Raw genomic sequence first — 14,734 nt, 5'->3', positions numbered from 1 at the left:
CTTCATAAAAGGCTTTGCACAAATAACCGCACCCCTTACAGAACTTTTAAAAACAAAAGGGAAAGGGGAGACAGCAAAAGTGAAAGCTCCCGGCGCCAAACTGAGTTGGACGCCAGAATGCCAAAAGGCATTCGAGGCCTTAAAAGAATGCTTCACTGAAGGACCCATCCTAAAACACCCTGATATCAGGAGCCCTTTCATAATCCATTGCGATGCCTCAGACTGTGCGTACGGGGCAGTGCTATTGCAAAAGGATCAAAATGGGAACTTAAAACCCTGTGGATATTTGTCACGGAAGTTCAGCGAAACTGAAAAGAGTTGGCCAATATGGGAAAAAGAGGCATTAGCCATATTAAAAGCCTTAGAATGCTGGCGACACTTCCTCGAAGGAAGCGGAATCCCATTCGAAATTTGGTCTGACCATAAGAATCTCCAGTATTTAAAGTCTCCTAGAAAATTGTCCCCCAAACAAATCAGATGGGCGCAATACTTCAGCAGATTCGATTTCCAATTAAAGTTTTTTCAAGGGAAACAGAATGTCTTGGCAGATGCTCTTTCACGCATGCCTCAACACGAAGGCCTAACCACAGCAAAGGAGGGGACAATATTCTCTGACAAACAATGGGGCTTAGCTGTCAGGACAAGAGCACAAACCCAAAAGGAGGACACGGCTTTTGTCGAACTCGGCGGGGAAGATAACTGGGGAAATGAACTAAAACAGTCTTATAAAGGAGATCAATGGATCGCGTCCAACGCGGAAAAGGGGGACCAGAAGGGGGGATTTTGGTTTGTAAACAAGAAACTGTATATCCCAGCAATATTAAGGATTAAGATTCTGCATCGTTTTCACAACAACCAGAGCGCTGGTCATACAGGAATTACCAAAACAACAAAGGCAATAGCAAAACATTGTTGGTGGCCAGGAATGAGGAAGGACATAAAGAATCATGTTGTCCAATGTGATGATTGTGCCAGAAATAAATCAGGAGGAGGGAAGCCTATGGGATTGTTACAGACAGTAGCGGAACCTACCAGGCCTTGGGAATGTGTAGCTATGGACTTTGTGGGAGAACTGCCAGTCAGCAAAGGACATCGTTATATTTGGACAGTATTAGACCTGTTTTCTAAACAGGCCCACTTTATAGCACTGACGAAGCTACCATCGGCTGAGAAACTAGCTGAATTGTACATAAACCATATTTACAAATTACATGGATGTCCAAGTAGAGTAGTCAGTGACAGAGGAGTACAATTCACAGCAAAATTTTGGGAAAAATTCTTGGAAATGCTAGGAGCAGAAAGGAGTTTAAGTTCTGCTTTTCACCCCATGACAAACGGGGCGGTAGAACGTACTCAGCAAACGCTTGGGCAGTTCCTTCGAATGTACTCTAACATGAGACAAAATGACTGGTCTAGGTGGTTGGCGTTTGCGGAACTAGCCTTTAATTCAACTATACATTCAGCAACAAACAAAACCCCCTTTGAAGTAGTTTACGGGTATGAAATACAACCTTTACCCCAATTGCCGAGGTGGACAGAAAATGAAGGAACAGAGGCAGGGAAATGGAAAACGCAAATGATGGAATGTTGGAATCAAGTGACTGTTTCGTTAAAAGAAGCACACAAAAAGTATAAAACGTTCGCAGACAGAAAGAGGGTGGAAGGCGATAAATTAGATAAAGGAGATCTAGTGTGGTTAAGTACCCAAAACATCAAATTGGGGTTACCTTCAAGAAAACTGGGCCCCAAATATATTGGACCATTCAGAATACAGGGTGTTATCAATGAAGTGACTTTCCAATTGGCATTGCCAAAAAGTTTAGGGAAAATACACCCAGTCTTCCATCGCAGCTTGCTGAAAAAATATATGGGGACTTTAGACAAAATGGACCCATAGAGTTATTGTTTGATTTGTTTCAGGACTATGGTGAAAGAAGAACCGAAGAGGAGGACGAAGAAAACGGGGGCGCCATGTCATGCAGCCAGATCCCAGGGCTGAATTTCCAAGCCCTGAATCTGACTTCATAACATAAACATGCGAGCACCTGGCGGGAGAAGATAAAATGAGCCTGGGAACTCAGGGGTGAAAGTATAAACAATTATAATTGCTGTAGTGTGGGGGGGATAGAAACCTTGGTGGAAATGTGATCCAGAAGGTGGGGTTTGATGATGATATTTGCGTGTGATATTACGTTGCATCAGAAGTGATAAAATTAGATGTATGTAAACATTAGGTCATTCTCGACTTTTCCAAAGTCATGTATTCTTCAATAAAGATTGTGTTTGAGAGCAGCTGTCTTTGATCTGCGTTCAGACTGGTCCTTTGAAGTAAGCCTGACACTTGTGGATGTAGTTCATCTGGCCCTGGAGACGAATTCTGTCCTGTTGCAGGTCCTTCAACAGGACTGAAGTAAGCTGACTAAAGAGTCACACTGAAGAACCTAAGAATTCCCACAACCTCATCATATCGCATAATTTGAGTGGCATACACCGTTTCCTCTCGATTTGCGCCATGGAGCCCACTGGCTTCCATCCCACAAAGTAGAGGTACTTCCAGCAGGGCTCTGTTGTGCAAATGGAGAGGAACCAGTACATACCGCATGCTCCCATGTTGCATAGGTGGCAGATGCTTCCCTCCATGGGATCAGGTAAAGGGGAAGCTGGGCAAAAAGGTTCCCCAATCACCATGCCAGATTCTCCACAATGCATGACAGTTATGTAAATATATGCAAATACAGGTATGACATAGCTGTTACAGTTATTAGACTCAGAGTACAACTGATACTTTGTTGAGGGAATAGCTGCCCTTTATTTCTCTCTTCTCTTCTATGAACTCTTTGGGGAATGATGATGATGATGATGATGATGATGATGATGATGATGATAATAATAATAAGGCCACCTTGCTGGGATCTGCTCGCATTATTCGCCGATACATCACACAATCCTAGACACTTGGGAAATGTCCGACATGTGGTCAAATTCAACAGCCAGCAGAATGTCTGCTGTGGACTCATCTTATTGTGTTTCAAATAACAACTTTATTTATATAGTACATCTCCTCAAGGGACTCAGGGTAGTTTCCAACATGAACATAAAAAACATTCAATTGTCAAAAAACGCCATACAACAAAGTTAAACATAGTAAACATAATAAACAGCCTCATAAGACAAAACCAGAACAATTCTATTAAAAATAGACATAAAATTACAAATCCAAATCAATATACTTCATCAAGGACTCAAATACCAGTAAACAGGACTTCAAGGTAGCCATGGTCAATTATAAGGGATAGGTAAAACTTAGGAAGAATTGAAAGTGAATTCTCTAAAATTCCAATGCCTCAGTGCTCAGTTTGAACTTTAAAAGTAGTCTTTACTCACCTGAACATAGAGTTCCCTGAGTTCATACTGAAATTTCTTTGGATCTGTGGTAATTGTTACAGGACCGATTTCTGAAAGAAAAAGAAAACGAGTCAGTCTCCAAGGAAAACCCAGAGAGAGTTAATAACTTTAAAAGAATCCTGAGATGTTGACACGAAACACCATAAATTACAGATAGCCTATAAACGATAACTTGTCAGACTGCCTTGTTCTGAAATAATGTCCCATTTCGGTAGGTCAATAAAAATACTTCCCCCAGCTAAGAAAATACACTTTATTTTTTCAGCATCCTTTCATTTTACCCTGTTGAATTCTTGAAAAACAAAATATGGCAGCTTAAATTTTATTCACAAAGAACATCAGGTATTTCAGTTACATTATAATGACCCACATTATAGGACCCTCCGGTGGCGTAGTGGGTTAAAGCCTTGTGACTTGAAGGTTGGGTAGCTGACCTGAAGGCTGCCAGGTTCGAATCCAACCAGGGGAGATCGCGGATGAGCTCCCTCTATCAGTTCCAGCTCCATGCGGGGACATGAGAGAAGCCTCCCACAAGGATGGTAAAAATATCAAAAACATCCGGGCATCCCCTGGGCATCATCCTTGCAGACGGCCAATTCTCTCACACCAAAAGCGACTTGATGCAAGTCACTCCTGACACGAATAATAATAATAATAATAATAATAATAACCCACAAACAAATAAATGGGAAATATCCCATAAATTCAAGATTTTTTCCCTGAGCTCTGCAGCTACAATACCGTGTTTTCCCCAAAATAAGACAGTGTCTTACATTAATTTTTGCTCCCAAAGATGTGCTAGGTCTTATTTTTAGAGGATGCCTTATTTTTCCATGAAGAAAAATTCATATTTATTATGTACTGTACAGCAGTTGTCATCACAAACCAGCATAACCACACAAACTATGAATCCATGTACAACAATCTATGGTACGTACATTTACCGATCCTTCATGCTCCGGTGTTCTGTTCAACGGATATGCTTCCAAACAAAAACTTTGCTAGGTCTTACTTTCAGGGGAGGCCTTATATTTAACAATTCAGCAAAACCTCTACTAGGTCTTATTTTCAGGGGATGTCTTATTTTCTGGGAAACAGGGTAGTGATGTCCCTTTTCTCCCGTGCATATCAACACAGGGAAAAGGGATTGTGTCACTGGCCCATATTGACAGTGAACTGCTCCACATCGGATCTGGTCATGCTGACCATATTATGCCCAAAGTAGAGGCTGCTCTTGATTTTTGCCAACATTACAGAACATTTCCAATTTTCCTTAGCAAGGTGCTAAACCAGTCCAGTCCATCTAACCCCACATTAAGAACTAGTAATCCTTGGACATCATATAAGCATCAAATAATGACTTCTGAACTAATGCAAGGTTTTTTGGTCAGTATAGACAAGCCTCTAAGACACAGAAGGAACTAGGTAAGATCTTCAGGTGGAAAGAGATATCATTGGACAATGTTAGCTTGAGGGTGCGGAATCTGCTGAATTTGTAAAATGCTTTGGTAGTCTTTTTGGCTGAAGGGTAATTTAAATACTTTAAATAAGTAATTATCATAGTATTTCAGTATTTAATGTATGGTTGTAAAAGCTGGACAGAGAAGAAAGCAAATAAGAAGAAAATCAACTAATTTGAAATAAAGTGTGAGAGTTCTATGGATATCATTGTATGTCAACAAGATTAATAAATGAGAGAACAAGCTAAGCCTGAACGCTCCCTAGAAGCCAGTCAGTGTGGTGTAGTGATATGAATGTTGGACTGAATCTGGAGACCAGGGTTTAAATTCCCATTCAGCCAGGGAAAACCACTGGATGACTATGGGCAAGTCATTCTGCCTCTGCCTTATCAGAAGACAAAGGACCTTATCACAAAGGACCTTATCACATTGCCTAATGGATTTGTCAACAATCATGGTGACTCCATGGGGTACAATCAGGGTCATGGGGGACCTTTGCCCCATGCCCTGCATCACCTGACTTACCTGGGATCTCATCCCATTGTTCTGAAGGCAGCATGGGAAGCCTCCCATGAGATAGTGTACATTGCTTGCTCTCCCCTTTTTGCACAGAGCCCGGCCGGAAATGTACGTGCGTTGTGTAATGGACTCTGTGCTGAAAGAGGAGAACAAATGGCCTACAATGGGCAGAGTAGTCCGTCTGATGAGGTCAAAAAGCAATCTTGCCAACTAAACCCCATGATAGATTTACCTTATGGCCACCACAACAACATTCATACCTTGTGGACATATCATAATACCACATGACTCATTGGAAAAGATGATAATGTTCAGTAAAGCTGAAGGAAGCAGAAAAAGAAGAAAACCACACTGCAGACAGTTTCAATAAAAGAAGCCATGGCCCCGAGTTTGCAAGATGTGAGCAGACTGGGTTGATGACCGGGTGTCACTCACTGACCATCTCCTCTGGGAAGGGGAACCAGAAAAGCCTCAGCTTGCATCTTTAGAATTTGCCAAACCAGTCTTGCTACTTTCTTCCTTAGCACCTTTAGCAAAATTAGGAACTCCACTTCAGTAAGCAGTAGTTGAAGCTAGTGTTAACAGTTCTCTGGTGGACACTAAACTAACAAACCCGACAGGCTTTGTTATTTATTGAAAGAGTATTTATTGTTTCTTCTTTGCAGATAAATTCAAAGGCATTACAAACATCTCTAATTCCTCCACTCCTTCCATCTTACCATTTCCTCCTCCTGATCTTGGTGTTCTTCCTTTTCAATGATTTCCCCCCAAGCTAATCCTCTCTTCACACATTTTCTCACCTTTTCCTTATCAAACTGATCTGTGTCTTTGTGTTTTTGTAGGTTCCACCAGCTTTCCTTTACTTCAGGAATGTCTGGCTTTGTTTACCTGAAGACAGGGCCCTCTTTCACCACCACTCTGGACCCTTCTACACTGCCATATAATCCTGAATATCAAAGCAAATAATCCACATTATCTGCTTTGAACTGGATTATCTGAGTCTACACTGCCATATAATCCAGTTCAAAACAGATAATCTGGATTTTATTCAGCTGTGTAGAAGGGGCCTCTGTTACACCAGGGCTCTTGGAGCACTCTCTACTATACATCTACCCTACTATACATCTGCCATTAATTAAAGTCACCTTTTTTGCTTACAGATGTTTTGTATTTTTTATGATGAGAAAGAATGTAGAGATTGCATTCCTTAAATCTAGCATACATAACAAGTGGTTATTTGAAAAGTTTAAAAGTTTCATGTCAATTCTGTGATATAACCCAATTATTAGTCCATACCAGAGTAGTCATATTGAATCGTGTTGACTTGACACATTGGCCTAAGGTAGTGGTTCCCAACCTTTGGTCCTCCAGTTGTTTTGGACTTCAACTCCTAGAAATCCAGCTGTTAGGAATTATAGGAGCTGAAGTCCAAGGAGGACCAAAGATTGGGAACCACTGGCCAAAGGAGGTCAAATCTAGCTGAACTGAATATTAGGCCAATATGGTTACCTAAGATAAAGGGAATTTTCTGATAAAGATTTTACTTTTCAGTGTTCAGTGTTAACTGGAACTGGGCTGTGTCTTTCATTTATATCTCCAGGATCTTTCCATTTGGGGGGAGGGGTTCTTTTTCTTAATAGAAAAATATATTAAAGAATACATACCCTGTTTCCCCGAAAATAAGACAGGGTCTTATATTAATTTTTGCTCCCAAAGATGCACTAGGTCTTATTTTCAGGGGATGTCTTATTTTTCCATGAAGAAGAGCTCACATTTATTGTTGAACAACAAAATGAACATTTATTATATACTGTAAAGTAGTTGTCATCACAAACCAGCATAACCAGACAAACTATGAATCCTATCAAGAATTTCTTGTTACTACCATTATTTCCATGTACAACAATCTATGGTACCTCTTGCAATTTAGGTTTCACAAGGTTTCCACGCTGATTTCTCTCTATTCTAGTTTCAATGTAGTCATGAATGATGAATAATATAATATACTATAATAATAATATGATAATATAATAATAATATAATTATATACAATATATTAATGAGATAATATAATATAGGATATAATAATAACAGAAAATGATAATAATATGGTAGTAATAGGATAATATAATAATGGGATATAATAACAGAATAGCATAATAATATAATAATAATAGGATAATATAATTGAATAATAGAATGGAATAGAATGATATAAAATATATTAATAGGATAATATAAAATGGAATATAATGATAATAACAGAATATGCTAATAATAATAAAATAATAATATGATAATATAATAGAATAATAGTATAGAATATAATGATATAAAATATATTAATAGGGTAATATAAAATGGAATTTAATAATAACAGAATAATAATATAATAATATGAAAATATAATAGAATAATAATAGAATAATAATATAATGATATAATAATAATAATAATAATAATAATAGAAAAATATAATATAATGATTTAAAATATATTAATAGGATAATATAATAATGGGATATAATAATAGTAACAGAATATGATGATAATAATATGGCAACAGAATAATAGTATAAAATAATCAGTTTCATGGCATAGGATAGGAAGATGAGAGGAGAATCCCAATGCGTCCTGTACCTTTAAGGAGCCTTGGGGACGAGTGGAAAGCCCTCTTCCTTCCTTCCCTCCCACCCTCCCTTGCCCGGGCTCCAGGAGCCAATCAGAAGCCTCTGGGAAGCAAGGCAGCATGGCCAGGAGGGAGACGGAAGGAAGGAAGAAACGGCAGCAGCCACGGAAGGTTTTTCAAGCCTCGGCTGGGGGACAGGCAAGGAAAGGCCAGCCAGGGAGGCACAGAAAGCAAGTACTTTCCCTCCCTCCCTCCGGTGTATGAATGAGTGCTGGTTCTGCCCTGCAGCCATGCTTCCCAATGGAACTCTGCTGCAGCCTTAGTTGCTAGGTCTTACTTTCAGGGGAGGCCTTATATTTGGCAATCCCCCCAAACCCCTGCTAGGTCTTATTCTTTGGGGAGGTCTTATTTTCGGGGAAACACAGTAGTATCTTTTGACTGATAAACACAAAGAGCTATCTATCTGGAACACACAAACTACCTATGTGCCTGGTTTTTCTTTCTGCACCAGAATTCAATATAGCTGATTTCAATATGTCATTAACTTGTAATGTTCACACTGATGAATGTTAGAACTTTATTCTTTGGTTGCAACACTAAAGGATAAATATCAATCATCAAAATTAGTTTTGGGGATTTTAAAACTTCTTTTACCAAATTGATTGCATATGCAAGAATTCTTTTCCTTAAGCCATACTTACATGTCGTTGAACAAGGCCTTGTCTTTCAAAACCAAAAAAACACAAAATTGAAGTTAACACAACCAAGATGGTGTTTGGGCTGGTCCCTAAGCAACTGACCAAACACTGCCGCATAACACTATCTGCCAATAGATTTGATAGCTCATAAGAATGCTGATCCTTCCACCCAAAACATAAATTGGAAGCCTATACCCCCTCAGTAAAAAACAAACAGGAAATGATCTCAATAAATAAATATCTTAATAAACTGACAACAAAATCATTTTGAGTGTTTTTGTAATTCGCAGATGCCATCGTGGCATTTGCACTGTTTTCAAATTAACTTTTGCTAATGATCATCAAAACAACATACGCCACATGAAGTGGGTTGTCATAAAGGAACAAATACTGGGCTCTTCCAAATGAAGCTCAACACCAAGCAAAATCTTGATGTGTCTGACCAGAAAAAATCTAAGAGCTTCAACTGTATGCATGTGCTCCATGTGCAAAGTTTACTTTAGAAATTCCTCTGGTTTTGTCACAAAGAAAACAATCTGTAAGGTGGAGAAGAATAAATATGAACAAGAAAGAAGAAATTTATTCACTCCTACCTAAGATGCCTAAATAATGCTAGCAATGAAAAGGGGTCTTGGTCAAAGTAGTTCTCAACTAGAGATACATGAAACTCTGTTGGGACACGGGACTTAAATCCACTTTCAAAGTCTCTGTATGAAGAGTATTTGTTTGTCAACTTCAATAGCTCTACCCTAGTTGGGACTAAAACTAGGCCTATGCCCAAGAATTAATATAATTCCTTTAAAAAAATATTTTTAGATGTTGAACATTTTAAATACATTAAAATAGTCAAAATCTAAACATTTTCAACACAAGAGTACTCATAGCATGTTAACTATCTCAGTTATAATGAAATAACTAATATAATTCCTAGCATTCCTAAGGTAATTTTAATTACTATTCTTTCCACCAAAGCAGAATAGGCGATAGGCAAAGAAATGTAGGAAAGTATATGAAATAAGTATATGGAATAAGAAGCTGATCCCAGCTGAGTTGTTTAAAATCTTGAAAGATGATGCTGTCAAGGTGATGCATGCCATATGCCAGCAAATATGGAGAACACAAGAATGGCCATCAGACTGGAAAAAAAAAACAATTTATATCCCCATACCAAAAAAAAAGGGAAACGCTAAAGAATGCTCAAACTTCCATACAGTGGCACTTATTTCTCATGCCAGTAAGGTAATGCTCAAGATCCTGCAAGGTAGACTCCAGCAATACATGGAGCAAGAGTTGCCAGATGGACAAGCTGGGTTTAGAAAAGAAAGAGGAACAAGAGACCAAATTGCCAATATCCACTGGATAATGGAGGAAGCCAGGGAGTTTCAGAAAAACATCTATTTCTGCTTTATTGACTGTTCTAAAGCTTTTGACTGCGTGGATCATAATAAACTGTGGCATGTTCTTGGTGGTATGGGGATACCAAGTCACCTTGTCTGTCTCCTGAGAAATCTGTATAAAGACCAAGTAGCAACAGTAATAACAGACCACGGAACAACAGACTGGTTCAAGATTGGGAAAGGAGTGCAGCAGGGCTGCATACTTTCACCCTCCCTATTCAACTTCTACGCAGAACACATCATGCGACATGCAGGGTTTGACGAATCCAAGGCCGGAGTTAAAATTGCTGGAAGAAACATTAACAACCTTAAGTATGCAGATGATACCACTCTGATGGCTGAAAGTGAGGAGGAACTGAGGAACCTTATCACCAAGATGAAGGAAGAAAGTGCAAAAGCCGGGCTGCAATTAAACATCAAGAAAATCAAGATCATGGCAACCAGACTGATTGACAACTGGCAAATAGAGGGAGAAAACATGGAGGCAGTGACAGACTTTATATTTCTAGGAGCGAAGATCACTGCAGATGCAGATTGTAGCCAGGAAATCAGAAGACGTTTACTTCTTGGGAGGAGAGCAATGGCAAACCTCGATAAAATAGTGAAAAGCAGGGACATCACACTGGCAATGAAGGTCCGCATAATCAAAGAAATGGTATTCCCCATAGCAACCTATGGATGCGAGACCTGGATCATAAGGAAGGCTGAGCGAAGGAAGATAAATGCTTTTGAACTTTGGTTCTGGAGGAAAATCCTGAGTGCCTTGGACCACAAGAAGATCCAATCAGTCCATCCTCTAGGAAATAATGCCCGGCTGCTCACTAGAGGGAAGGATATCAGAGGCAAAGATGAAGTATTTTGGCTACATCATGAGGAGACAGTAAAGCTTGGAAAGATCATGATGCTGGGGAAAATTGAAGGAAAAAGGAAGAGAGGCCGACCAAGGGTGAGATGGGTGGACTGTATCCTTGAAGTGACTGGCTTGACCTTGAAGAAACTGGGGGCGGTGATGGCTGACAGGAAGCTCTGGCATGGACTGGTCTAGGAGGTCACAAAGAGTCGGAAACGACTGTGTGAATGAAGAAGAATTAGAAAAAGAAGAAGAAGGAGGAGGAGGAGAAGGAGGAGGAGGAGGAGGAGGAGGAGGAGGAGGAGGAGGAGGAGGAATATATAATTCTGTACTCTAAGAAAGGGAAACATTTGAAGGATGCAGGAAGAACATCTGGAAGGGTGTAACCGTTCACTGTTCAGCATCTCTTGCCTATAGATGTTGTTTCATGGTGGATGGATGCTGAATGGGTAACATTCCAGTTAGAAGACAAGACACATTCAGAAACATTTCATTATCATTGCGGGCCCCACTTCTTTATATATAAATGTGAAACAGAACATGTACCAATTTTCACATGTATAAATGAAAACTTGTTTCTTTGAAATGTCTTTAATGTTTCTGAACAGACATTTTAAAAAACCTACGTAACTCTGCTACACATTTTTAGCTGCTTAGATCATTTCCATCATGCTGTGTAAAAAATGCCATGAAAACCCACCAGTATCCCGAGAGATTGTATCTAAGCAGCAGAGGCATAACACTTTCTTTGCTTTACTGGGAGAAATATCACAGCAAAAGTCCTGCCAACTCTCCTTTGGCCTTGACAGTCCATTAAAGCCCCATCTCAAAGGATATACATACCAACAATTCTACTATTTTTCCCTCTACTATTTCCTCAGCATTTCTAAAAACTTCATAATTATCCATGACCACAGCCAGTAAAATAAGGTCATACTAGTCTGGTGTTTGTGTATCTGAAGCACTGATAAAAGTCAAGAACTGACCAACAAAACACACTCACCAAGTCAATTGCTGGCTTGTACAACCCAAATAGCCCATTGCAATACTATAAATCAGTGTGGTCCAACCCGCAGCCCATGGGCCGCATGCGGCCCACCAATTCATTTTTGTTGGCCCTTGCCCTTCTTACTGGAAAAAATATTTTAATTTAACATTTGGAAAAAATATTTTAATTTAACATTTGGAAAAAATATTTTAATAAAAGTTTTTGAATACAATGTGTAATTTGTTTTCTTTCTGGAATGTCTCTTGCACTCACATTCCTATGCTAAAGTTTGATTGGCCCTCTGGTAACTAAAGGTTGGACCACACTGCTATAAATGATACCATTTCACCCTTTTATTAATTTGCATTTCTCTATTCTTTTTGTTGCTATTTCCAGTCTACACTCATGTTGCTCTAGAATTCATGGGAGCGGGTTATTCATCTGATCATTATTAACCAAGATTAAACTAGACAAGAATGTCAGCATTGTGAAGTGAGAAGCTGAAGGACAAGGAGAGAGCATCTTGTCCAGATACTCATTTCTACCTGCTAAAATTTGGTTCAACAAGCCTGAATGATGGGTTAATGTGTAAATCCAAAATTGCCTTTAAATGTTATATTTAAGCTATTTCTTTACTAGTAAACATTGCTGTTACTATTTGATTAAGTTACATTTTTAAATCTATATAATTTTAAACCACATATATTATGCATAGAAAGAGAGAGGGAAAGTTTTCAGCCAAAAAGTATCATTATAACTTATATCATCACTTATACCACCAATACACCCACTAATACTACCTTTCCTCACGCTTTCCCACCTAAAAATAATGATCACAAAATAAAATTCAAAAGTTAAAATTGGCTTTCCACCTTAAAAGTATTTGTTGACTTAAAACCATCTTATTAATCTCAGTAAGAAGCTCAGTAAAACATTTGCAAAAGCCTGGCCTGACATTGTCAAAAATACAAAAAAAGTGAAATCCAAACAATTGCATTGTTTTGCCTTAGCAGTTTACCAACTGTTTTTTTCTAATTAGCACATCAGAAACAAAAACTCTGGAACCCTTGAAGCTGTGTGAGATTGCAAATATTTCACACCATCATTGTGTTCAAAACTGCTGTGGCCAATTCATGAACTATTGGCCTATCTTCTCATGCTGAGCCTCCATGTTCCTTCAGAGAGCAGAAAAAAAAAATTGCTCTCCGAAGGAACATGCTGTCTGTCACTGTGGTTTTATTCAAACCTTGAACAGCCCATTCAAAATTGTGAGCGCTTGTGCGATACCAACACAGCCTTTAAAAATAAAAGGGGCATTTCCACAGCGTCATACAGCAGTAAAGTTGGATCCTATTGGCTACAATAATGGGCTTATTTTACTATTCAGTCGCTACTTTAATTAATGTAATGCTTGAAAAACACACAACCATTATTTGACTATGCTTTAGAAGTTTACTGACCCAATGCTCTTTACCAGTCAAATATATACCCTAGTAAAGTTTACAATGCTTTAAACTGCTTTCTCCCATCAAACAAAAAATAAGATCTTCATGTAAATATATGCAAATATAATTCATTCAGTTCACTTGACAGAAAACCTACAATAAATACCCACAATCCTAGCTGAGTTTCTTCTTCTGTACAACCCTAGGAACACGTTACATAAAGTTTTACCAGATAAACAAGATGAGAAGTGCTATGCACTTACTGCAGTAATAATTATATATAATGGGATACAGCTTTTCTTACAAAGACTTCTTTCTGAAGTTTGTGGAAAGCTCATTAAAGGTTAAATAGCGTCAATTGACCTAGATCAGGTTCTTGTAGCCAAGTGGTTCATAGTCAGAAGTGTGTCATATGCTATTACATTTCTTCCTACATAACATTATGATTATTCAGATTTTTTGGCTCCAATTTTGAAGCTGGGTTTAATTATGCTGCTTTTTAAAGAGAGCTGGGGAAAGGAATCGGCTTGCACCAAAACAAAACAAAAAAGTTAAAATATTAAAAAAACACATTCCAAATCCCAAAATGTTTGCTTCAGTCTAATAAAACCAAGGTGGTGATCATATGAGCATATATTTGGAATGTAGTCCCAATGAGCAAAGAAGAAAGGCTACCTTCTTGGAAAGTGAGGTCATTTGTTGAATCCTTTTCTTTATTCCAGTTTTTATCACTAATACCACACGAGTGCCACTTGATCGAATAGTTGAGGGAAGTGGATAATTTAACCTTCAGTATAGCATTTATTACCATAACTTCCAAAATCTTACCAAATCAAACTCATAACTTTTTAATCTTTTATTTTTATTTATTTACTTTGTTTTCTATCCTGCCCTCTCTCTCTCACCGAAGGACTCAGAGCGGATTTGTACAATACTTCACTACTACATTGGCTGCCGTTTATTTTCCGAGCCCAATTCAAGGTGCAGGTCATTACCTACAAAGCCCTAAATGGTTTGGGACCTACCTACCTTAGAGACCGCATTTCCCCCTATGAACCCGCACGATCTCTCCACTCGTCGGGGGAGGCCCTCCTCTCGCGTCCACCACCCTCACAGTCCCGGTTGGTGGGGATGAGGGAGAGGGCCTTCTCTGTTGTGGCCCCCCGGCTTTGGAACTCGCTCTCCAGGGAGATCAGGCAGGCCCCTACCCTCCTCTCTTTTCGGAGGAGCCTGAAAACCTGGCTCTTCCAGAAGGCCTTTGATAAGTGATCCTCGTAGGACTGACCTGTTTGTTTACTCAGTATTAGACCCTCAGGTATGCCTTCCCCAGTAATTGCACTTTA

General features: G+C 39.0%; 1 protein-coding gene across 2 annotated transcripts in view; it reads right to left on the bottom strand.

The window, feature by feature from the left end:
• Positions 1-14,734, bottom strand: part of hmcn1 (hemicentin 1) — a 312,600-nt gene that overhangs the window by 253,119 nt on the left and 44,747 nt on the right. For both annotated transcript variants that reach the window (XM_062980741.1, XM_062980742.1), the window contains exon 2: positions 3,385-3,455. In XM_062980741.1, the coding sequence (XP_062836811.1) occupies positions 3,385-3,455 (71 nt within the window). The remainder of the gene's footprint in view (positions 1-3,384; positions 3,456-14,734) is intronic.

Source organism: Anolis carolinensis, chromosome 4 (assembly GCF_035594765.1).
Source record: "Anolis carolinensis isolate JA03-04 chromosome 4, rAnoCar3.1.pri, whole genome shotgun sequence".
NCBI classification, from domain to species: Eukaryota; Metazoa; Chordata; class Lepidosauria; order Squamata; family Dactyloidae; genus Anolis; species Anolis carolinensis.
The sequence above is the reverse complement of the archived record's forward strand: the minus strand, read 5'-3'. Positions and strand labels throughout refer to the sequence as shown.